General features: G+C 44.0%; 1 protein-coding gene across 1 annotated transcript in view; it reads left to right on the top strand.

Moving 5' to 3' along the window:
- lft (Limb expression 1 family member lowfat) overlaps positions 1–12,431 on the top strand; it is a 377,874-nt gene extending 365,443 nt beyond the window's left edge. Inside the window, exon 5 of the mRNA XM_071598997.1 lies at positions 12,107–12,431. Within this exon, the coding sequence (XP_071455098.1) occupies positions 12,107–12,431 (325 nt within the window). The remainder of the gene's footprint in view (positions 1–12,106) is intronic.
- The last annotated feature ends 12,845 nt before the right edge of the window (positions 12,432–25,276 follow it).

The raw sequence follows: 25,276 nt of genomic DNA, 5'->3' as shown, positions 1-25,276 counted from the left end.
GTAATGTTGTTCTTGCACTACTCTTCTGTCTGTTATATATATATATATATATATATATATATATATATATATATATATATATATATATATATAATATGTATATTTGCATTTTGCATTCTGTGCTGTCTAAAGAGTAACCACCTATCCTTATTAACAGTCTATTCCGCGGTATGGTGTTTATCCTGGACATTACAAAACATGTAGCATTCTTTCGCAAAGGCAGAGGTTAAAACCTATTTTTTTCTACCTGATGTCAAGCCAAGGAAGTAATCCACACAAAACTTTATGAGCAAAAGAGATGAACATTTAAAAAGCAGAAATATATTAATAAAAACTTAACGAATAAGACTTAATTCCACAATTGACATTACATGTATTGTGGTGCTGTTTCCTATTTTTTATTACGTTGCTCATAAACATTTATATGTCGTTAGTAAAATGAAAAATTGGTATTCTTAAGAAGTTGTTTTTAGTTTATGGCACGAATAATTCATAAGACGTTGCGTATTGAAATTATGTACCGAAATACTTTTAATGATTTACTGATAAGAAGGATAGTAACTTAGTATTTAGTAATATACTGAAAAATGCAGTGTAGTTTAAGCAGTAACAAGTTAGATGGTGATTTATCTTAAATATTCGATTATTTAGTTGAATGGAAAATCAATACTAATCTTGGAACACATATAAATGTTCTATATCGTTGAAATTCCGGAACGTCTTTATCAATACTTATGGATAAAATCAATGTAAGAATTTATATGACGCATCCACTTTAATATTAACCATGAAATATATCGGTATTAATGCCATAGTAGCATCCATAAAGGTGGAATTTCGGGAAATTAAAAGTTTTCGTCATATATTTCGATTGGGCAACTTCTTTCTGCGAATTAATTCAGCTAAAGGATAAAGTGTTGCATATTTAATTAAATTTAACGTATTTTTAAGAATTTGGTGACACTTTAATCCCCAAATTGAGACATTCTACTCTACAAGAAATTGTACTGCTCACGTGCCCCATTATTCATAAAAGTGAGAAGATTGTACGATAGCTCAATTTAAATTCAAACGCGAACGAAAATTGACCGTTTTTTCGATACAATATTTGCCTTTTTTGCGAATGTATTCTTATTTCCTGTTACAAATCTTCCATTCTGCCATATCGGCCGAAGATGCTACATTGAGTTAAAGCCAAAATGCATTTAAGAACTCTGGCCAATAATAAATTGCGTTTGATGAAAATAATTTTACAGTCGGACTTGAGACTTAATATTAGATAATTTGCTATGGCACGATCCTAATACCAGCTCATGAACCATACCTGAAGTTGTACCGACTTCTCCTAATCTTCACCACCTACCGTTGCGGCATGAATAACTTAATATTGTCAAAATGTGTCCTCACAAAAATATTCCTTCCAACTCAATACATTCAGGCAATTGCTGTCCGCCACAGTCACTTTTCCTTATTTACGAGAAGTTCTCTTACATTAGATAGGTACTCTACATCCAAGGTCTTGACATCTCTCACAACGTACACGTACATTGGTACAGTATATTGGTGGAATCAAACAAGTCTCTTTGTTCACCGGAAGAACTCACTGGTGTGAATACGATAAGACGTCCTTCTTCCAAACGCTCCTGAATCCATTTGTAGATATGTATAAAATTTAGATGAAAATATTCGGAAATTCCAAATTTTGAATTGTTTTTCAACAAGACATGAAGCTAGTTACTGCTGTCCGTTTTTATCCAGTCTGCCGGAAAATTATTATCGGGTGTCATTATGGATGCAACCGATGTTCAATGTCGATTGAAATATACATTTGCATTCAAGTTTGTAGTTTCAACATACTTAAATTTTGTTTAGAAATCACGTAATACTCCAGTGTAAGCTGACAGCTAAGCGTCTCATTGTGCCTAAACGCTTTTTTGTAAGATTCGTCGGCGAAATTAGGTTCTACTAGCGCTGACTGGCAAAGTGCTTGTGCATTTTGTTTTCCATTTTTCTTGCATTTCATTAAGCTCGGGGAAATGAGCGACTGTAGCACAAATTATTTTCTGAATTTAAACGAGGGCAATCACCGAAGTTTAATATTTTTTTTCGTGAGCACCACTGCTCTTTTCAAAATGCTCGGCTTTAATTTTCACCCCGGCGAGAAAAATGGCTGGTAGCCACGATGTCACTACTTTTCTTGCCGGTGTCTGCCGTCGACGGGGCAGTGCTCCCCGGATGGAACGAAGGGCGGAGGCGGCGCAATTGCTTGATTGAACCGGCAACAGGGCATCTCGACTCTTGTTATCCATCTCCGAAACGTCAGTGGAGAACTTTTTTAAAAAATCTCCTTGGCTCACGGAAATTTCAACCTCGTGGGATACAGGGGAAAAAAAATTATCTCGGGTCGCAGATGTAGATTCAGCTCACGATATTCAAAATGCGCGTTCCATCAGCGCTTATAAACGACCGATTTGTAGAATAGCATAGGAATAAATTAAGTGGTCCGAAAACGCAATAAAAATAGAGAATGAATAATTTGGACCTATGTGTTATAATGTTTTTTCAATCTTTTGCCCTCATCTTTTTTAAAAAAATCTAACGGACAGGCAATGAGAGAGGAATTCGAGTTTATAATAAGAAAAAAAAAGGAAGAGGCAAGAAGAATTCAGAGAACCGGAATTAGTTCATGGGTATGGAAGCGAGAAGAGGGAGCCAATTTCATCACCAGACCCATAAAATCGAAAATGATTTCAGAGTTGACTCGGGAGCAGGGCGTAGATGGAGGGGGTACGGGGAGGGGGGACGAGGAAGAAAAGAGAGTTTTCCGTTCCCTGTGGCGCCAGAGGCCATACTGCGGAGAGCGCGGGGCTTTCGAAGGAGCGCACTTTGCCACACCCGAGCTGTGGCTAGGGATGGCAACGGTAAAACGATGTATGTGGATTGTCGATGTATTTCCAAAGTATATTGATAAACTAAATAATATTTGTTCTTTGATTTGTCGAACGTGTAATCGACGCTGCACAGTTCAATGCATGGCGTAGGGACAAACATTTCATAATATGAATTCAGTCACATCAATATGAATTTGGTGGCGGGATACTAGCCTCGCCTGATAGCCCAGAGGTCGTGGATTTGTTTCCGTTTTACGTGAGTCCTCCTACAACTAGGAGGCTCGGGTGTTCACGATTGCCTTTTTTTATTTATATTTATAATGCCTTGCATAAAACCAAAACTGAGCATTTGGATTACTCCTAAATAAGTGAAAAAAGTTGTTCCTGCGTGTTTAATACTTACTGACTTTATTGAAAGTCAGTCAAAAACTTAAACCATCACAATTATTAGTCGTAGATTTTTTAACGAATTCAATAAACAATGAACGTATGGTGGATCGTATTTTTTAAAACGACTACTCGCCATTCTTATTGTTAAATTTTATATTTATATGAAAGCTGAACTCTTCGTTTTATCCGTGTATAATAATCGTCTGTCTCTAGGCTATCGCATCTGCCTTAAAATAGTACGAAAAAATATCAACAACTTTTTAAACAGAATTCTGTCGATATATTACGAGTAGTGCATCAATCTTTAATATACAAGCCTGTATAATGATTGCAATTTGACGTTATATATGATAATCTGTTTTGCCATCGCTAGGGCGTCTACTCGCCACATCAGAGAGAGGCATGCGCTCCTTTGGCTTCTCGGATTGTATCACATTTCAGGGCGAAGTCCTGCGACCGGCATCCATGGACAAAAACGTCATCATTGTACGTATACAAGAAAAGGCGCAGACTTTTTATGTTCGCGGGCCAATAGGAACAGCCGGATGGGAAGAAACCGCGTTGGCTATGGTAATTGAATGAGCGTAAACACCGGAAAAGGGTTCTCAAACTTAAAATGTCTTACCTGCGATCATTGATCACAAATTTCGAATGGCGAATATTTTGGAAGGCCCAAGCGCCCTAGGGGTCACAAGCAGAGGTGACATTTCTGCGCTGACACCAATCCTCCGCCGTCACTATTGGCGTGCGGTGACTCATGATAAACTTAAGTGATAGCCCAGTCAACTTTGTTAATACAATTAATTTAATATTTGATTCCCTCCGTTATGTACTCTTTTGGTGACATCATATTTAAACCTGGTCAACAGGTGAAATAGTGAGCTGCTACGCAATGATTGCTCATCATCCATAAACAAGAAGGTGATGATTAAAAAACCTAAAAGTAGACGTTTATTCGCAAATTAAATTCTTTAAAAATAAATGTTAACAAGTATAAGGACGAGTTGATCTCGCCCTAGCATTTTTTACTTGATGAATTGATCTGATTGTTGTTACTGATGGAATAGCAGCACAGAATATCGGTTGCTTAGATAAAGAAGCTTAACCTGCTTTTATTAATCACCTCAGCATTCCTCAGTTGGATAGATGATGAGTTGACCGATAAAAAATTCATAGACTCAAAAAATTGAGCTAGGTCTTCTCAATAGAGCTCCCAATAGTTCACAAGAAAAATATTTCAATTCCAATGATTCCACGTTTATACTTTTTTCCCACTGTTAACTTAATGCACATAGCACATCCATAGCTATACTCTTTCGTTTTGGCTCCTACTATCATCGTAAGCCATGTTAGCAGTATGACGTTAGATATTTTCTACAGCCTCACACAGACTTTTGATTTCAAGTTAAATGTCATATTTTATTGTTGTTAATTTAATGGATGGTTATCATTTTCTCAGCGTTGATAAAATTCCGATCGATTTCAATTTTAATGAGAATGGGGAAAGTAAACAGAGCAAAATTTATGTAAATCCTGCATGTTTTACAACCATTTCAGTTTTTTATAGTTGTGCATAACTTTTATTTTTATTATCATATCTCAGGAGTATGCCCAATGGGAACACACTGAATGGTGATTATTTACATTATTTGCCATCGCTTGGATGACAAAATATAAATGAGTATCACTTGGTGTAATAACAAGGATTTTTTTGTTTGAGATATTTTCTCCACAATTTATTGGTTAGGCGGAATAAAAACAGGCATCTGGAAGCTCTCTTGGCTTCATTGAAGTATACACTCAGAAGTAAATTGAAATAACAGGCCCGATTAATCGTGGCGTGCAGCCTTATCGATCGAGAGTTTGACTTAAAACGCCTTCCGTTGCAATTTATTGTGGAGCTTAGCGGCTCGCATTACACCGGCGTACAATTATTGTATTGTAAATGAGCCTTATCAAAACTCCCATAAAGACAACACTACCGGGAACGGCTTAATAATCCCAGATCATTATAATTTTAATGCGAACATCCTGCGGGGCAGGTGCCTCGCCGGTGAGACCTAACTGTATCAAGTCCCTTTTGATCCCTTTGCCATTGGGTTGTCTGAGGGGTGTGGTGCGGCAGGTGGGAAGGCCGCAGAATGAACGAAGGCTGGGATGGGGGAGGAGGAGGGTGGGGGAGGTAGGAGGAGGGCGATCTCGAGTCTCGGGAGGAAGGGGTCGGCGGAGGGTGGCAGTGAGTTTTTGAGCTTGCTCCTTTGCGGGAGGGATGGGGAGGCTGTTTGCTGCGAGGGGTGGGCGGTAGAGAGGAAGTGTCGATGGGACTTTGCTCTCACCATAATAGGACGGGGGGGGGGAGTCGGGGGAGGGCGCTTTTGTAGGCCAACTCTCCCGGAGACTTGAATGACCGACGGTTACTCCGTTTGTGTATGGAGGCGGCGGGGACGACGTCGGAAGGCGGCGGCCATTGCTCAGCCTACGGGGGCAACGGAAACTACGCCAGTCACTCTCGGGTGCCCGCCGTCTTCTCGCCATCTCCGCCCCTCGCTCGCCTCCGTCCCCGCCCCTTCTCCCTTTTCCAATTATTTCACCCTTCCGTTCATCCCGCCCTCTTCATTCCGAATAGATGGACGAAGGTGCGAAATAGGTGAGCGGGAGGGCTGCTCACTTTTTGTCATCACAATATGTTGTAGCAGGTGTAATTTTGCTACACAGAGGTCCCGAAATATGCGGCGAAATCACTCTATAACGGCATTGCTTAGTATGCCTTGAACGCTTATGTGACGGGCTTAGTCGCGGTACTTGGATTCAAATAATGGCACCTCAGTTCGAGTGGAATAATGAATCGCAGCCGTAAATCACATTCCACTCTAATGTTTCGTTTCTCAGTTTTCCAGAATAATTATTTAATATTTTTAGGAGTATGATCATCTGCCAACTTTTATGTCTTTCCTATTTGATGTGTAGTAACAGTTTTTGTGTAGAATATAAATCGTTATGGAATGGAAGGTCAAAGAGTGGCACATGAGAACTCGTGATGCATAATACGAGATAATCATTCGTTTTTCGGAGTCAGGATTTTTTATTACGTATCCTTTTTGATATTATGGTCATTTAATTAAATAATTGTCATGATGAATTATTTTGCTAACCTTTCATGAAAATTAGAAGAAGGCATTCGAGCTATATTTTTAATATATTTATGGAGGGATAAAATCTGTATAGGCATAAGTATGTGCATAGGGTTAGTGAAATGTCAGTTTTTCCACGTTAAGAGGGAAATAGAGGCAATCAGCCTTTGGTTTTGTGGGAGAAATATCGTACAATGAGGAGATTATTCATGACAAAAACGCATTAATTAATTTAAAAAAATGCACTATATTTCTAATACTTGGTTAAATTTTAACAAACTTATGCCTTCACGTAAAGCCAATTTAATGTTAATGTTACCTTAAGCGTCGAAAATAGGTTCCAAGTTCTTTGTGTATTTATCGAATCCAGCGTTTACCGTACACTTTTAGATTTAACCACAATTTTTTGTTACAGCCGTGAAAAGATCCGCAAAATTTTGACTACAGTTTTATAATAAACCTGGAGATAATTGTTTACCTCACGCGTCTCCCTTCAACCGATAAGCATCTGTGTCCTTCAATATACATGATTGGGAATAGAGAGGCAAAGAGACAAACAATATAAGCGTAGAAAGGTGGAAATAAGTTGGATGTAGATTGAACAATGTTTTACATGACCGGACCTGAATATTACCGTCATTCTAGACTAAATTTAAATCGGCTGAGGCTGGTACCTTTTGATCTTTCCTTCCTGCTTACCCCACAGATTGTAATACTTTGTTTTAAGACGTATGGCCGTACGTCGTGCTTGAGTAGGTATATGTACATTTCGTATTTGAATGCCCTCTCCCTTTCCATTTTTGATATCTTTTCCTCTTTATTATCTCCTCTTCCAATTTTAAACTCCTCATCCTTTCCGCCAGTTTCATTTTTGTCCTTCACTCCTTTTCGCTCCGTGCCTCGGCCCGAAGTCCCACCACCACTACCTTCTCGAGACGCCCTCTCATTCCTCCGCCCCCGCCTCTCTTCCCCCCCCCCCTCCTCCCTCTCCCGCCGTTCCCCGAGGCACAGAGACGGAAAGGAGCGACGGGAGGCAGTGGGACTGGGCGCTGAAGCCCCCCGCCCGCCTTCACCCGCTCCTCCTCTCCCTCCCTCCTATCTGCTCAAAGTCTTCCACGCCTCTCTTATCCCCCAGACAACCCACCATCCTCCACCCCCTCGACTCGGAATCAGTATCCGCAGAATTATTATGCTCCAACATTTGATGAATGGTGGGAGAGGATGAATGGAGATTTTTGTTACCGATTGAAGCTAGTAGAGTTCTAGAATACCCAGGGTTATTTTTTATTTTTCTTTCTTCCACGGTGAGCGTGGCTAGAAATCGTGCCTTGGCGACTGTGCTCTCGGTTTCGACGTATCAATTAAAATACGAGACATCCCTCGCAAGATATTATTCAAGCAGGCTTAAAAGCCGTGTGGAAAAGGTCCACCCGCGAGTTAATCTGAGGGCGAAAGCAAGTATCGCGTGCGTGTGGAAGCTTCGAACTCGAGGTGAAGATGGAATCCCCTGAAGATCATCAGAATTTGAAACATTCGAAGTTATTAACTTTTTTTAATGGATTTAATGCGTAATTTAGGTATCTCGAAATTGGTTGAACCTAGGCCACCATTTTGACTGCATCTCTACAGCTTCTCTTCATTGTAACCTATGTGTCTTAATCAATCATTAATATTTGCGCACGTCCAATGATCCTTTGACACAAAATTGTAGTTTATGCAATTTTCCACACGATTTAAGAAATACTCTCTCCAATTTTTATCATAGAATTATCAACAAAGATAAAAGAGCAGGGAAAATAATCGTTCAAGCTCTGCTACTCCTGCGTAGTATTATGGATTTTCTCCAACCCTCCGTGCCTTCGAAGTTGCCGACAGCCCAATTTGGCTCCGTCGGCCTTAGCGTACCATTTTCTTAACTGCCACCAAGATGAAGATGCTCATAATACAATTTATTGGAAAAGTTATTTTCACTTTAGAAAAGAGATCTGGAAAAATGGGAAGAAATGGTTTTTTTCACGTGTGTCAGTCAGTACTGTATCGCTAATTTAATAAGTTTTAACTATAGCTAGCGGTGCTATGGATTTTTTCTCGATTAGACGCAGTGAACTGCAGGTCACCTTTGATATACACAAATCTGGTTTGCAGCGAGATGCAAGCAGAATTAATTATCTGGCCCATCTCATTTAAATGAAAGGCATGGTTATTCACTTCAAGAAATCGAACCTGTATTCATTAGCTACTAATATTTATCTGTAAATCTGTATTCATGGTGATCACTTTGCAGAGGAAAGTTGAGATAAAGTTGAAAAAAACTTTAATTCTTAAAAAATTCAGAATTGAATGAGAAAAAATACCATTTTTTAAAGTTATGAATTTGATGTATTCGAATGGTGAATGTGAGTTGACAATCTGCAATTCCTAGTTTAAGCGATGAACCCTTTAATCCCAAGATAAGTTAATGTTTGCCGTAGCTCATGGCGTGCGCAGAATTTGACAAAGAGCGTAACTGTAGAAGGATGGACCTCGGTGAAACCTTGAGCAAGTGAAGCTATGAAGGATGGTCCACTTGAGAACACACGTTATCTGTGTAAAATAATATTAAGAAAACGGTGATCATTTTCTTCGGGAAAAACTCGGAAATGCGAACCTAAGGAATGAGTGGCCACTTTGAGTCCTTAGTGTTGGAAAATGCTTTTCAACCTTGTGCACCAATGCCGTACAGAACATGATTTTTGTGCAATGCATCGCAATTAAAAGGATGGCACCCAATCAAATCAAAGTTATATAGTTCATTACCACTCGTGAGTCTAATTGAATCCCTTAAAACACCACGATGGTTAACTGTAATGATTATTTCAATGACTTTCACCGAATATCGACCGGTTTGTTGATATTACCGACCTGCGGAGTGCCAAGCGGAAACATTTTGCTTGCCATTGAAGAAACGTTATGCCATTTGTGCTATCAAAAGTTCCCGTCAAAATTTAGCCCCGTTCTTTTTGGGCGTAATAATAACCGTTTCATTGATTATTCCACACGTAAATGCACTTATCGTCCCCATGAAATAACTCAAAATGTCGTTTGAGAAAATTTATCGTGGAAACCGTATTACGATTTAAAAAGTATTGGACAGGAGGGACGCAAGGAGAGCGTGGGTAGGTTATCGGGACCCATAGGCTAACGGGCCGCTGATGATGCACCCGAAAAAAAGAGATGGATGACTGGTGGTTGGTGTCATTTGTCATTTGTTTTTGCTCCATGAACAAAGTCAGACTACCGTTATCTCTCGCTCTCTGAGATTTTATGCGGATTCTCAGCTGCTTTAATATATGTATGCCGAAGTTAATCATTACGTGATGAATGCAACGTCATTAATGCCACAGATAATCACTGTCAAATTTTAAATTGCAAGTGAGGCTCGAAGAAACACATCTTGCACTTAATTATATATGAGGTTTATTTCATATTAGCGTGAAAGGGCAGGTTGTTGTTCTCCAACTCTTTTCAAATAAATTATATTAAGGCGCAGCGACATCCAGAAAGTAATAGTAAGCCGTACATAGACATTTTTTCCCCTGGGATGAAATTATAATATGTTTCAGGTGGAATAATCATTTTTATGGGGAGTTAAAGAATTGACTATTCTGAATTAAAGGTTTATGTGGAGTTTAAGCGCATGCATTTCTAAAATGACACTGGTCGAATGACCATATTCACTGCCCCTGTTTGCTACATCATCATGGGCAATACAGAATGCGCCATCACCGAACAGAACTGGAACTTCAGTTCAATTGCATCCCAGAATGGAACGATGGATGGAACTAAAGTTGCGACCAAAATAAACTCGTGTACCAATCATTCTTCAACACCCACCGAGGGTGATGCTGGTGATCAGAAACCCAGGTAGACCTCCCAAGACAAGATGAGCTCCTAGGTAGCGTGGGTTGCGAGCACGTTGATTAGGATGGGCAGTTAGGGTTTGAGTCAGCCAACGTAATTCAAATAGCCAATAGTTTTTTGTGTTTTGTAGATATGACATCGTTCTTGTAGAATATAAAATAAAATTTGACAATAATCCGTAGGCACTACACATATCTCATACTATATTAGTAATTTCTCTAAGCTCTAAGAAATCAACGCCACTAGAATAGACTGCCATAGTTTTAAAAAGAATTAATTACTTCAAATATTTAGGCAAAATTAGATGCATTTTACGTTCATGCAACCCTTATGTATGTATGAAAAGAACTGATAATTATATGGTACATATGTGAAAGAGAATAATGCTCAAACAATACGATGTACTTCATCTTCGCCTTACCATTAGTATTATTAGTATCTACTTTTTGCTGCATCTGCTGAATTCACAATAGCTGGAAAATGAATTCTTTTTTATGGTTGCTAAGACCAGCTGATCGGTTATGGCTTTGCTTGACTATCTTTAAGCAAAACTTTATCTCCTAACGAATTTCAATCAATGTTACGTCATAATGTACATTTTTATTTCAAATGATTTCGTACTATTTAGCGTATTTTTGTTAAAATGCGATCAGGCCACAGTAATTACGGTAATTTAGCATTGCTATATTGCGGTGATTAAGGATTGAAATGGCTGGGTTGAGATCAAAACACCACAGAAATCATTAGCAATCTTCTTCCGTGGCGTACTCTGTAGTGACTTTCGTGAGGCTGTCGAGATGTGCTTTAAGGTAATTAAGTGGCTGAAGATGGCCAGTTCTCGGGGCCTTGGCCACCCGTCGCGCCGTCAAGTGTCATCGGACGGAGAAATTCAAGGCCTTTCCATCTCCTAGACAATAGATGGGCATTGTTCGTATTTACCGATTTCTTGATGAATTTTCTTTCCTTTAATTTTTTTAAGGCACCGGTGCATTTAAAATACCATGCCCTTTTTAGAATCCATGGTGCGAAAGAATAAATGCGGTGCAGTTCATATAGAAATAATATAAACTGCTCAATTTCATTATAACCGATGATCTTTTGAACGAGTGAATGACACTAGGCCAAAGTGTGCAGCATGGTTCATTGCAACGGGTATGGTGTTATTTGATGAAATTCCTCATCAAAGAGGAAAAAATAGATTTAGTCTTGTAATCAGCTTTTCCGCGGGTCGTACCACCTGAGTGTAAAGGGGGACACCGTCTCAGGCGGTACCGTACCCCATTACTTTCGCTTTAGAAAGTGGATACGTTATCTGCATAGCAAGTCCTGGTGGCATGATGATTCTCTGTACCTCGTGAGAAATTCGACAGAAACGCTCTTTTAAATTAGATTAAAGATCACTCCTTATGGATCTTTTGCAGACTTCTGTATTGGCCGTGAATTCATGTTGGCCTAAGTCATAATGATTGGGTATTTGATCGAAGATTAAGTTTTAGATACAAGTAACAACTGCGAAAGTTGTGGAAATTAACTATTTCATTATCCATCCTCTAACATTCGGAAATATTGGCCAGGGATAAGTTTTCCTTGAGGTCCAGAAATGCTATCAGTGTATCGGATTTCTCGATGATTTTAAAATTGTCCTGTTTTTAAAGAAATGAAAAATTCGGTGGTGGTAATGTTTGTCGCCAGTGTCGACGCGTTGTTTCCCAGGACAGAGAGAAGGGATAACGCCTTCTCCTCTGCCCTATCTCCATTCATGGACCCCCCCTTCTCTCTCTCTCTTGCGGGCAGACAAGAGGTGGTGGCCCACTACTCCCATCGGCCCCTCGACGACGACATGCGCTCCCAGATGGCGCTCGACTGGATGGCCCGGGAGCAGGAGGCGTCGGGCGGCGGCGGCGGGGCGGGCGGCGGAGGAGGGGGCGGCTCCGGCGGTGGCATCATCCGGAGGGAGCTGGCGCAGGCCGAGAGGGAGTTGGAAGCGGCGCGACTTGCTGGACGAGAGCTACGCTTCCCGAAGGAGAAGAAGGACATACTAATGCTTGCGCACACACAGGTGTCCGGGGGCGGTGGGGGGGCCGGCGGGGGCGGTGACGGCGGAGTGCTCATGCCGTGAAAGGGTGGGGCGGGGGGAGTGGGTGGGACTGGAGAGGAGAGGGTTCGAGGGGGTGGAGGAAGTTTTTTCTGAAAAGTGGGAGGGGTAGTGGCTCTTTCCGAGGGGGTGGGGGATGGGGCCCGAAAAATTTGGAGGAAGTGAAAAGAAAATAAAAACGGATGGGTAGAAGTCGGCGGACGAAGGAGTAGGTAAGACGTCTACGTTCCTGAGTTTTGGTCTCTTCCACGCGGGTAAATCGAAGCGCTAGTTACGACGTGTGATGGCTGCCGTACACGTCCGGATGCCTGTAAAATTCCCTTTAAGCATTCGGACAGTCACCTATTTATTTCTACAGATTAAAAGCATAGCGCAAGAAGGAGTTGTTTTCCGTGATCAACGAACGTAGTGTGAGTCACGAAAATGTAATGCCGATGGCCTTCAGTGCCCTTTCATTCGAAGGTGAAGAGCAATCAATTGACTCCGTCGTGGAGCGACTCCAATCTTGGCATTCCATTCCAAAATTCAATGCCTCACACGTGTCAGTACGTAACATCGCATTTATCCGTGTGTTTCTCCATTTGCTTTTCAGTAGACCTCACTGTGTTTACTTTCAAATTCACAATCCTTCGCAATTTATCCTTACCTAGGGACTTCGAAGCACGTTCAACCCTTTTAGTACGCACACAAGAGCGAAAGTGAAAAGGAAAACCGAAGGTAAATTTTAATTTCTTCACGGTTTAACTTGGACGAAACGAGAAGTGTTCCTCCTGTTTTCCCCATGAATCGCCGAATGCTTCTTCCTGAAATCACTCTCCAAAGGACTCGTCCGTTTCTCACACAGTCCCTTTCTCGTCTCCCTTACCCTCCCGCCCACGATTTGAGAACGGGATCTCTCGTCCACGCTCCTTCCTCCGCATTTTGGTTGCCCCTCGGGAATATGGTGTCCATTACGATGGCGCCTTACTTCAGAACTTTTCCCCGCCAACAGCCCCTCCTCTAGACAGCCCCCAACCCATGTGTGTGCCTCTGTGTGTGCTGAGTGTATGTCCCGATGTGAATGTGTGTTTCAGGTTCATCATCTTCCGGGTGATCATCAAACTACCTAAAGAAAAAGTTGGGTGCATTCCTTCGAGGAAAATGGAGTGTACTAAATCACATTCGTCCGATCGCGTAAGGCGTCGGCTATCTTTTTTTTAGAGACCGTCCCTCCTTCGGGGTCTATTCTGAGATTCGAAAATTGAATTCGGTCGCTTTTGTCGTGGCACCTGCATTTTTACCCGAAGGAAGAAAAAAAACTTACGTCGTTGAGAGCTCTCGTCTCATCGATAATGGAGTACCCCGCCACCCGCATATCCGGCGGCATTTTTGTGATTTATTAGGGCTAAATTTTTTTGTGGGGAATATTTTCTATACATCCAGCATAAGAAATTCTTTCTTGTAGTGAGCTAACTCTAAAAGATTGCAAACACGTTTTTCTCATCAGCATTCGTGTATTCGAGCGGTCGGGGGGACTTCAAAACTGCGGCCAGAGTCCTGGGGGTCTTGAGCCGAACAGAACAGGACCGAGTCCGGTTGAATATGGCCTTCTAACGTTCCCTTACATCCCGGTTGCAGTCCGAGACCCCTCGCTCTAACGAATTTACGGGCATCCATTAACGTCGAAAATATTTTATGGATAAAACTTTGAAGAAAAATGTATGTGCGGATGACCCTGTAAATGAAGACCGTTGATGAAGACTATGAAATTTGAAAGGTTTTTATCCTTCGCGCCGGAGAATGGGGGGGGGACGATTGAGGAGGGGAATCACCAAACGGGGAGGGTGGTGAGTGGGCGATGAGGACGGGAGGGGACCGTGGAAGGTCGGTTCTGGCTCGGCGTTGATCTCCTCTAAGCTCGGCGGAGGACAGGAGCCTTAATGCATTGCGACAGGGCAGGATAGATCCACGGGGGGTTGGGGATTCTTGAGCCAGATAAGTGGGAGCACTTGGCGGGAGGCGCGGTGAGGACGGGGGGTCGCAAGGAACCAGGGGGGTGGGAGAGTTGTGTCCCGGGGAGGAGGAGGAATAAAATAACCATGGGAAAGAAGTACTGCCGACTGCGTTGCGAGGGTGGGTGTTCTCGAGGTACACTTGACAGCGATATAGTTTGGGAACTTAATTTTACATTAATCTCTCCCATTCCTCTTTCACCACCTGAGAACGCACGGATACTTGGAAGAGTTTTTCTGCGACGGCCGTCATCTCGATTACAAGTGAAAACCGAGCGCTCCTTTGAATTAATTAATAATTTAACTAAGCCAATCCAACGGAGGCTAAGACACAAATACATTATGGAAATTGACAGCTTCACAATTTGCGGAAGGTTAACACCCCCCTCTTATAGGACATGCAGCAGGGCAGCCCAAATTCTATTAAATGTTTGCGTCACGGTATCGAGACACGTTCATTGCCATTTCGTCTAGACATAATAAAATATAATACACTTTAATCCAAGTGTTGCTCCGTTACCGTTTTTTTGAAAATGGGATACTTGACTTCCAAATGTTGCCTGAAATGCTCATTAGACTAAACGCTCGACGTATCGATGAGAAGGCCAGTGTTCCCAAGATTGACACTGATGGCAGTGGGAAAATCCATGTTTGATTGCCCTGACGGTAGTGTTCCAATCCGTTCCGGCGGATTGTTGCCCCGTTTCGACCAACAATCCGTCCCTTTGGTCCAAATCGACCGTCTCGACGATCATGGGGAAAAAGGAATGGCAAGGGACGGAGCGCCAACCTGATCCCTCGCAAAAAAGAAGAGAAGAATGCAAAGAAAATATCTCGGATGAATCGAAGACCTGCATCCTCCTTCCCCATCACCGCCACCGACGAACAAAAAAGCGCTTCCGTTACAAGAAAAAGAAGAGCGGAGAGTCGCGCGGTCGGGATCCGAAGGGTGGATGGTGTGGGAGGGAAGGGGAAAGGGAGGAGGGGGAAACGAAAAATCATTGGGCCCTCTCCCTCCCTCTCTTGGGGAAGGGTCCAAGGGGGAATGGTGAGAGGGGGTGGTTCGCTCCCTCCCGCTCTACCACCCACTACGAGACGTGGAAACGAGAGTTTGCGGAGAGCCGGAAGGTTGAGGATGGATTGGGAGGGCAGCGGTGAAGAGGATCCTTAAGGAGATAGGTAATTTAATTTTGGCGATAGATCATTAACGCGAATATTTTCTCCAGTTACCTCATCCGCACGTAATTTGGACTTTCAACATCAAATATCCTCGATAGATCCATTAAATACACATCAAAATGAAATGTGTGTCCGTTACTTATCTTGCACATTGCTGATATAAAAATATTACGGTATCATAAACTTTTGTTTTATATTATTTCTTAGAATAAAATGATAATAATCAAAGCTAATGAGGCGATTCACTGTAAGGAAGTCGAATTTTCACTATTAACACTGTTAAGTTGCGACGTTAAGCGGTATTTCCATTGATCGATAGCTGCCTCGCAGTCTAGCAATTACAGTACTATATGATCAACAATCAAAAGCAGACGTTCAAATTAACGATTTCTGATGATGAGTATAATATTGAGAGAGTCAGGCATGACAATATTTACATACGCTCAAGAAATTCAAAAATATCAAATTGCAATGCAGAATCAAATGTAGTGGCACAAATCGTCGAATGGGCACAACGAGAAGGACTTGGAAGTAAGGAAGAATTAAAGGGGGAAGGGGTCGCCCTTGGTGTGCAGGAAGGGGTTTGCGGTCTTGTGTGCGTGCGCGCAGGGGTGCGGCGGAGGGAGGGGACGAGTCGGATCGGGCGGCTGGGGGGCGGTGGGGAGGGGGGTAGAGTGTGGGCAAAAGGGGGACAAACCAGTTGTCCCACACGGACAAGTGACTGCCTCCTCCAACTCTCCCCCCCTCGCCCCTCCAGTCTTGGCAAGGATCCAGTTGCGGCTGCTCCGATCGGAGCTGCCGGCCGGGCGACAGGGGTGTGGGGGAGTGGGGCGGGTGCGTGTGTGGGGAGGGGGCGGCGATTCGCGGGAGGAGGAAGCGGAGGTGGAGATTTAATAAGGAGTGAGAGGGGGAGAGGGGTGTATCCACGGCGAGCGCGTAGCCAGGGTTGAATTTCGGCGGAGACTTGAACGAGCGGCGCGACGGTCAGCTAGCTCACTTACGACTAAGTTATGTTCAACTCTCAAGAGGAGGGGTAGGGAGGAATTATTTCGAAAGAAAAATTACCGGCCGGCCGATTTAAAAACCATCAGAGACGAAGATATTTGATAAACCATCGATAGGTGCAGCTATTTGGTCAATATCTGTCGCTTGTCAATTTTTATCCTACTTCTGCCTTATTTTCCCCCATTGAATAAAAACATCCCTCGACTTATTCCTCGTAAACTCTTCACATCATAAATATTCTCTTCTAATGTAATTAACATCCAAATCAAATTATCCTGCGTGAAATCATTTTATTTACTTCATCCATAAGAAGTTGAAAAAAAACTCGAGCTTAATTTTAGTGTTAATTCAATGCCTTCTGGTTGAATCCCGGTGATTTATTTGTGAGCGAGCAGTGGTCATCAGTCGCTCAAATGACTGACACAACTCTTTTTCATTGCTCGCCCGCCACCTCCGGTGTAGAGGAGGAGGGAATCGGTACGAAGATTTCGGGGCCGAATGGCATTCTCGGCAGAGGCTTCATTCCGACCCGGGGAAGGGAGTCGGAGGGGAGCGGGGGGCGAAAGGTCAAACTCGGTGGGCGGCCGGATTCGGTGACAAGGATAGGTTGGCAAGACGGGCATGACACCGGAGGATGTGGGAGGAAATCTGCAAACGAAACAAAAGATCTGTGAAATTCGGGGGAGGATTAATCGAGGCGACAGGGGCGATAAAAAGAGTTTACTCATTTCCCGGAAAAATCCCGGCGCTCTCTCGGTGGTCCATTATTGATTGTGAGCCGAGCGGTGCGCGTCCCTCGTCACATATTTTTCCTGAAGAAAGGCATTGTGAGGGGGAGGGCAAGGCAGGGAAGGTCTCGGGAGGGGGAGGGAAACAGATGAGGGGTGACAACCCTTCTCGGTTTTCTTTTTCCCCACGAATCACTTTGGGAAAAAACTGAATGCTATCAGGCCCATCTAACCAACGTCTAAACGTACTGATTTTTCACTCGCCGAAGTACCTCATTCGCCAATATTCGAGAAATAAATTTCAACAAATCATTCAAGATGTTTTGAACTTATAGAGTGTTCCGACATTTAAAGATACAAATCTAACACGTCATAGTTTTCATCATGAAATTTTGGATAAAATAGAAACTAAGCGACGGCGTGCCATCGTTTTAATTCTTCTATTTAGTGTAAGTTTCACAAATCTTACCGGTAATTAGATCAATTCATTTAAATTGGTAAAAAATAGTGGTAATAAAATCGAATGAATTATTCTCGCTTCGCATCGTGTACGTCCCAGTCGGCTAACATCGGTACAACCATCTTGAGCAGAAGTACCCTCCTCCTCCTCCACCGCCGAAAACAGCGACCGTGTTCGCATCCCCCCCCCGCCCCCTCCCTCGCTCGTCGTGGTTCGAAAGAGCGGGGGAAGGGAGATGTCACCGAGACGGACGCGGTCGAGGGACGCGTTGTCGCGTAGGAAGGGTGATTCGGGGGGAGGTGGGTGCACTCATCTGTCGGGGCGGGATTCCCGTGGGTGGATGCTGGGGGGATCAGTTTGCCGGCCCGTGAGATTTTGATGGGTGTGGGCGTGACGTGATTCGGCCGCTCCTATTAACTCCAGACCATTTCTTTTTTAGAGAACAAGTTAGGTGTCCCCGTTTCCATGTGATTCTTCGGAAAATAATTTGCGAATAACAAATTTTTGTTAAAACTACATCTCAGAGCGCCTACCGTTTCAAACAGAATGACCAACGCAAATTCGCTTAGATTTATCGTAAATTTGAAAACCTTACCGAAGCGGTAATTACATGAAATATTATAGTAAAAATTGTCTCCAACTGGGCCCAAAAAGTGTTCATATAGAATTTGAGTTCTCTGATCCGCGGGTCGAAATCACTGTAATGACATTTTTTAGGTTTGGTTTTGTGGAGTCGTTCGATCCTTCAGGTAAAACGATTAATTTGTATCCTCCACGCTCCATTTTGATAATCGCCTCGTCGCTTCCGAGTACGGCGAAGGGGTCGCCCGCCCACTGCTGATTTCGCGGCCCACGACGGCGGGGCAGTTTTCGCGATGAGGGGCTTTGGTAGGGGACGTGTCGCGCCCCGCTCCCCACCCGCGGACGCCTGCGGGCGTGAGGCTTAAAATGACCTTATAAAGAACCCCCCCGAAGGAGAGTGCGGAGAGCGGTCGAATTAGCTCGAGGAGTGCATTTCCATCTCCGGAGTCTACATATATATATATATATATATATATATATACACATTCAAACACGAAATCCCGCCAAACGGCGAATAAATACTCATATATACAGAAACATATATAAGGAAAAGGGATAGGAACACGTATAAAGGACGAACACAATAGAGGTGGGGAAGGCGGAATCGAACGGATCACAAGAGTAAAAATATCTCCTCAACCGGGACTCGAACACCGGATCTTTCCATCCGCCCGGCAAGTGGAAAGATCCGGTGTTCGAGTCCCGGTTGAGGAGATATTTTTACTCTTGTGATCCGTTTGATTCCGCCTTCCCCACCTCTATTGTGTTCGTCCTTTATACGTGTTCCTATCCCTTTTCCTTATATATGTTTCTGTATATATATATGTATGTGTGTGTGTGTGTACATTCATACGTGTGTGTATATGCATGTATAAATATATATATATATATAAACACACACATATATGTATACATACATATATATATATATATATATATATATATATATATATATATATATATATATATATATATATATATATATATACACACAGTAGTCAAAGAACTTAGAAAAAGTTATAAAATCTTAAGCCAAACGTACTTGGACAGTAATGTTAGCATACCGAGTGCGATTAGTACCAAACACTCTAATTTTAGATATTTCTTTCAATAGCTCGTGATCGTAGAGACCCCACATCTTCCCAACTGCTCCATTAAGCAACAGCACCTTGTCAGCCCAGCATGGCCGATTGCTCATTCGGACCAGCTTCCACATTCTTCCGTGATAACATGGAATGTGACTGCATATCGTTTCCTTGCTTGTTCTTCGGCAAGATCACCACCACCACCCACCCCCCACCGTCCCAACGCATCCGAATCCTTTCCATTTCGTGGAGAGCAGAACGTAGTTCTCCTACCGTCCCGACTCGCCGTCCGCCCCAAGGGGTGGCGGCAATCCAAACCACCTCGCTCCGCTCTTTCCCGATGGGACGGTAGAGCGGCCCCGAGGAGCGCCCCCGGGTCCTCAACTTCTCGGGCGAGTGGGCTACTCGCGTAGGGCCCACGGAAGAAGGGGGGGCGCGAAGTATGCGAGGCATCCCGTCGCAGTATCGGTGAGAATGAAAAGATGCGGGGCGATGAGGAAATCGTGTCGCGGGTAATGGAGGAAAATAATAGGATGAGAGCGGGACAATATTAGGGCAAGAGAGGAGCTTTTCCGGTGTGATTTAAAAGCGGGTCTTAAGTTTACATAGGAAGGTATTTCGAGAGGGTTGAGGAGGCCCACGCGGGGGTTTCGTCGGGGGAGGCAGAAGGGGAGGGGAGAGGGGTGGGAGAGAGCGAAGATGGGAATAGGAGCCGGGGAGGGGATGCTAAATCCGATTGTTTCGTGAAGTCACCAGTGTCGGGCGAAGAGGAATGACCAACGTTTCTGGAATTTAAAAACGGTTTCCCCCTTTCCATTTCGTCGCCGCTGCCCGATCCAGCGCGCCTCCCGCCCTTTTTCGTGCGCTGGGATGCTTGGGGTGGAATCGGGCGAGAGCTGGTTGAAGGGCGGGAGGGGGAGTTCGGTTGCGTACCCCCGTTCATCCTCCCCCTCGCCGGGACCCTGCATCTCTCCGACGCCGCTCCTCTCTTCACGATAACTCCACTTCCTAGGAGGCGATCGCGCCATCTGAGCAATTGGGAATCGCCACAACTTAATTTTCCCATTCCGCAGGGTCTCGCGATTCAAGTCCGGAGGAGCCACAATTCTGCCGGCCCGTTCCATCGCTATGGTGGATTAGGAAAGGAACTAAAATGTCGAGAAAATGCGGGAAAGGAACAATAAGAATGTGATGAAAAATTAAAATTGGAGGGAATACCCGTTTCCCTATTTTCACGCAAATCACTCACTTGCAAGCCTATATTTTCATTCGCGACTAGCATTGCTTTGGAAACGATTGAAGCGAAGCGTCTTTTTTTTGTTGTTAAACGAAACGAGTACAAATGGTGACTGGTCTAAAGGTAGAAACATCCGTATTGAAGGAAAAAGGAAGTGTTGCTATCATTCAACGAGGTTTGTTTTGCCCACTTCAATTGTTCAGGCACATACGACAGGTGTTCAGGGATGGTCGTTCACGTCTAATGCAAAGTAAACCTAGAAAGTTTAAACGTTTTGACCCTAAAAACTTACTGTGGGCAAAGGAAATTGTTCTGCATTCTCGGTAAGAATACCCTTTCGTCACATCCCATGCGGCCAATTGAAGTGTGGATCTTCTCCCATGGTATGCTTCGAGTAAGGCATTGGGAATTCCTAGGAATCGAGAGAAAGAGGAGAGAAGCAGACATTTAAAACCTCCCTCTTGAGCCGGAGGGTTTGATTCGAGGAAATTGGGTCGGCGAATATTCTCCAACCGTACGAATCTCGTGGGTTGTCTGGGGCGACTAGAATTCTGCCCGTCGTTCCAGGACTCCGCGCTCCGGGAAGCCATGTCTCCGGAGGCGGGCGAGAAACGTGGGGGTCGCTTTCCTCTCCCCCCCCCCGCCCTCCTGAAGCTGGTACCACCTCTGCATCTATCGGGAATTTCCTGGATTCGCCCTTGCCGGCGACCTTCCCCGGCGCCACCTTCCTTACTGCTCTCTCTCTCTCTCTTCCACCCCCCCCACAAACCCTCGGCGAGGCGCACCACCATAGATGGAAATGGCCGTGCGTGGGGGGGGGGGTGCGCTATCGGCGGTGGTCAGGGTATGTCCAACCTCCCGCCGCCGCGACTGCTAGGGATGGCAACGGAGATGCCACTGCTTTTGTCGATCCACTCCGCGACTATCCACCAAATACATGTTCACTTTGATTTAAATTTCGGATATTGGTGAGCCGGAAAAGTTATCGATATGTACGCTTCTGTGCATCACGTTCACGTGAGCTGTTCGAATTAGCGATGTAATGAATGCACCTTTAGTTTTAGTTCTGAGCCGTTTTCATTTTTTTGCGCCCGGTAAGCATCGCGTGTCGAGCAAATGCCATAATTAATAATTTAATACGGGAGCAGACATGATATGCACTCACTAAATGAATAAGTTATTTTTTTAAGGTTCTCGCAGATCATTTTATTGAAATTCCATGTATACCTTATGTTGATAAGCAGTCGTAGGATCGTTTTATCCTTACAGAAATTGTACATTCATAGATACAGAGTGCAGTAGTATGAAAATACCGTGTATTTATTAATCGATCAATATATTATTGTTAATTTTTACGAACACTTCATCCGATGTATCTATATCGATATTTTATGATTGGTATATAGACAAGATTTGTTTGCCAACCTAAGCCACGACACCGCGTTTGGCGTGAAAGAGTGGGGACTGGGTGTGGAAGAGAAAAATGAGGATGGAATCGCCATTTGCATGCCAAATAATTTTTCCCTCCCCCCTCTAAAAGATCCGACCAAAAGAAGAGAATAAAAGCAATATAAAGAAGACAAAGGTCTCCGACGATAGGGTCGAGCGGTGGGTGGGGTCGGAGTGGGCGGGGGATAAGGGGGTCGGTGGGTGGGTTGGAATGGATGAGTTTTTGGTGGGGGGAGGGGGTTGGTTGCTCGAGGGTAGAACCATTTTGGTTGGGGGGGGGGAAGTAGGAGGGAAGGTGGGGGGGGGTCGGATGGGAGGTGAAACTGGCTACATATGCAGTCTCATTAGCATAATGGTCGGCCGTCCATACACGTAACACTGGGAGTGACCTATACCTATCGGAATGTGGCTTAATATGCCAAATAATTGTCCGAAAACCCTTCTCTCCGACGGGGGGAGAGAGGGGCTGCGGGGGTGAAATTGGAGTCCAGGGGGAACAGGAAAGGATCAAAAAAAAAGAACAAAGTGGAGGATAATTTGGTGATTTTTACGAAAACGGTGTGGTTGAGGACTGAACAAAAGACTTAATGCCAATGAAGGAGAACGCATTATAAGACTGTGGGTGAGTGGGGGGGATGTGGTGGAGAGTGGAGGACGGAGGAGGACGTTGGGAGGGTGGGGAGGTCGTGTTTGCGGGGAGGGGCGGAGAAGCGTGCTCAGGAGGCCCCCGGCATGGCATGCGACACAGTGTACTCCGGAGCGCCACGCAAACAACTGCGACCGAATACAATTACTTCGACGGTTAAACATAACAATAATATTAAAAGTAGCAATGAGAAGGTGAGAAATAAAGGAGCTTATAAGCGTGAATGTGTGTGTGTGCGTGTGTGTGTGTGTGTGTGTCTCTCTCTCTCCCTCTGAGCTGCCTACCTTTTTTCCTTTGCATACCGCCTTACAGGTTTTGTAAATGAAACGAGATGAGGAGGAGGTGTTTGGCTGGGTGGGGGTAGAAAATTGAGCAAAAGGGGGAGGGGAGGGGGAGGAGTGGTGGTGGAAGGGGAAAGAGGGTGAGGAAGGGGGGGGGAAGATCTCCACCTCTTATGCTCTCTCAAGGTGAGAGACGAGATGAAAAAGCGAATGTATTGAGGGAATTGCCCCCCGGGTGGGGAGGGGGGGCCGCGGGACGGCGAGGGGGGTTGGTGGGGGGTGGAGGGGGGGAAGTCGTGGGAGCGAGGAGCACGGATGGAAATGGGTGGGGGTGCCGAGATGATGCTACGCCACCCCCTCGCTCCACTCCACTCCACTCCCCCCTCCCGCAATTACTACGCCACCGAACCGATGTGCTGCTTGCCCCCACTCCCCCTCCCCAGAAAGCCCTAATACGCCCCCCTCCGCTCCCATAGGAGGAGGACTTAACCATTAACTGAAAAATCTTTGGAGAGGACTGAGCCCCAGCCACCCACACTATTAAAAGAGACACGAGGCGGGGTTAGCGGGAGGGCAGCTCTGGAGTGTGCAATTTCTCCACGGAGACTGCTCTCCCCCCCCCCCACACACATACATTGCAATACCCCTTTGCAACTACCCCCCTCCACAGAGTCCCTTCCGCCATATATATATATATATAATATATATACACACACACACTGTTCGTCCCCTGCCCGCCCACCCACTCCCACCCTCATTTGTTTCCCCTCCCCAAACACCCCCCCTCATTGGCTGTATTGGCTGTGTCTTGTGCGGTGGATAAGAGGACAAATTGGATCAATTTCTACACGACTTAAGGAGTGTGACATTCCAGCAAATCTGTGATAGGGTGATTTATTTAGAGGAAAAAGATGTTTTGTAGAGATGAATTTTTTTCAAGAGAGAGAAGAAAGAAAAAACGTGGACTGACGATGCACGGGAGGATCGTTTTTTTTTAAATATAAATCGTGACAGTGGATATTTTATTTTTTTTGTTCGTTTGAGACTCTTTGATCCGGATGGACGATTTGATTCAAGAAGAAATAAAAGAGATAATGAGAGAGGGAGAGAAGTTCATCGCCTCCGTGTAAATATGGTCTTGTACATAGAAAAAATGTGCTGTTTGTTTTACCGCCTGCTTTGTTTTTTTTAACTTTTGAGTCTTGCCTCAATCGTATTTTTTTCAGTGAGAAAACAAAAACGTGTTGAAGGAGGGTGATCAAACAGATCTGTATCATGGTCTCCTGAGTTTCCATTACCACTTCCCTTTTTTATCCAGGTGGGGGTGAATTTATGAGTGAATGGGGAAGGTTCGTCTTTTGGGCCATTTCCCAAATGTGGAGAAATATTGTTTTTTTGTGTCTCATAAAGTCACTTAGAATCCTAACCCTATTACATCAAAACCCTGCCATTCACCTAAAATTGCCATGGTTCTTTATTTTTATCGCACACATTTTTGTAACATTTTTGTGACGGTGGTGGTGCATACTGCAGTGCAATAGAAATAGGTTGAGAAATAAACAGCAATTTGCCTTCTTAATGAGTTTTATTTTTATTTATTGCACACACAGAGAGTGTTCCAAATGTCACATTTACCTCATAAAATGTTATTGCTTGACATCAACCCTGTCAGTTTGAAATTAAAGGGGAGAAAGACCACCTAAATATCCTCATCAGTGGCATCTCCTTTCCTTACCCTAACTTAACTCCATGATAGTGATGTCTTTCCCATATGCCACATGTTTTAAAAGGGTTATGTATCTTAAATCTGTGTCGCAGTAGTGCAAGGGCAGAGCGTTGGACTTCTGACCAGAGGGTCTGAGTTTGATTCGGTCATGCCTCTCAGGGTACCTGCAACCATACCCAAGCTTAGTGATTTTTTGGGTGATAGATCTCCCAGTGATACCATTACCAGCACAGGAAAAGGAACTGGCACCCCCCACCCTAATATATGAATTTCACACACCGTTGGGCTTAGAACTGGGTGAATTCTACCACCTACCAAGCTGAACTACTGGTTGATTACTGTCTTTATGGTTTTTTATGGTATCTTAAATTTATAAAGTGAACCAAAAATGGGTAGCATGCCACAGTAAAGTGCCCAATTTAAGCTTGCCAACATATGCAACAAAAGCACATAAATATTTTATGCCCTTCACCGTATATCATCAAATAAATCTAAAATTC

This window comes from Hetaerina americana, unplaced genomic scaffold (assembly GCF_022747635.1).
Source record: "Hetaerina americana unplaced genomic scaffold, ioHetAmer1.1.p SCAF_10, whole genome shotgun sequence".
Lineage (NCBI taxonomy): Eukaryota > Metazoa > Arthropoda > Insecta > Odonata > Calopterygidae > Hetaerina > Hetaerina americana.
This window is presented reverse-complemented; position numbering and strand designations above follow the sequence as displayed.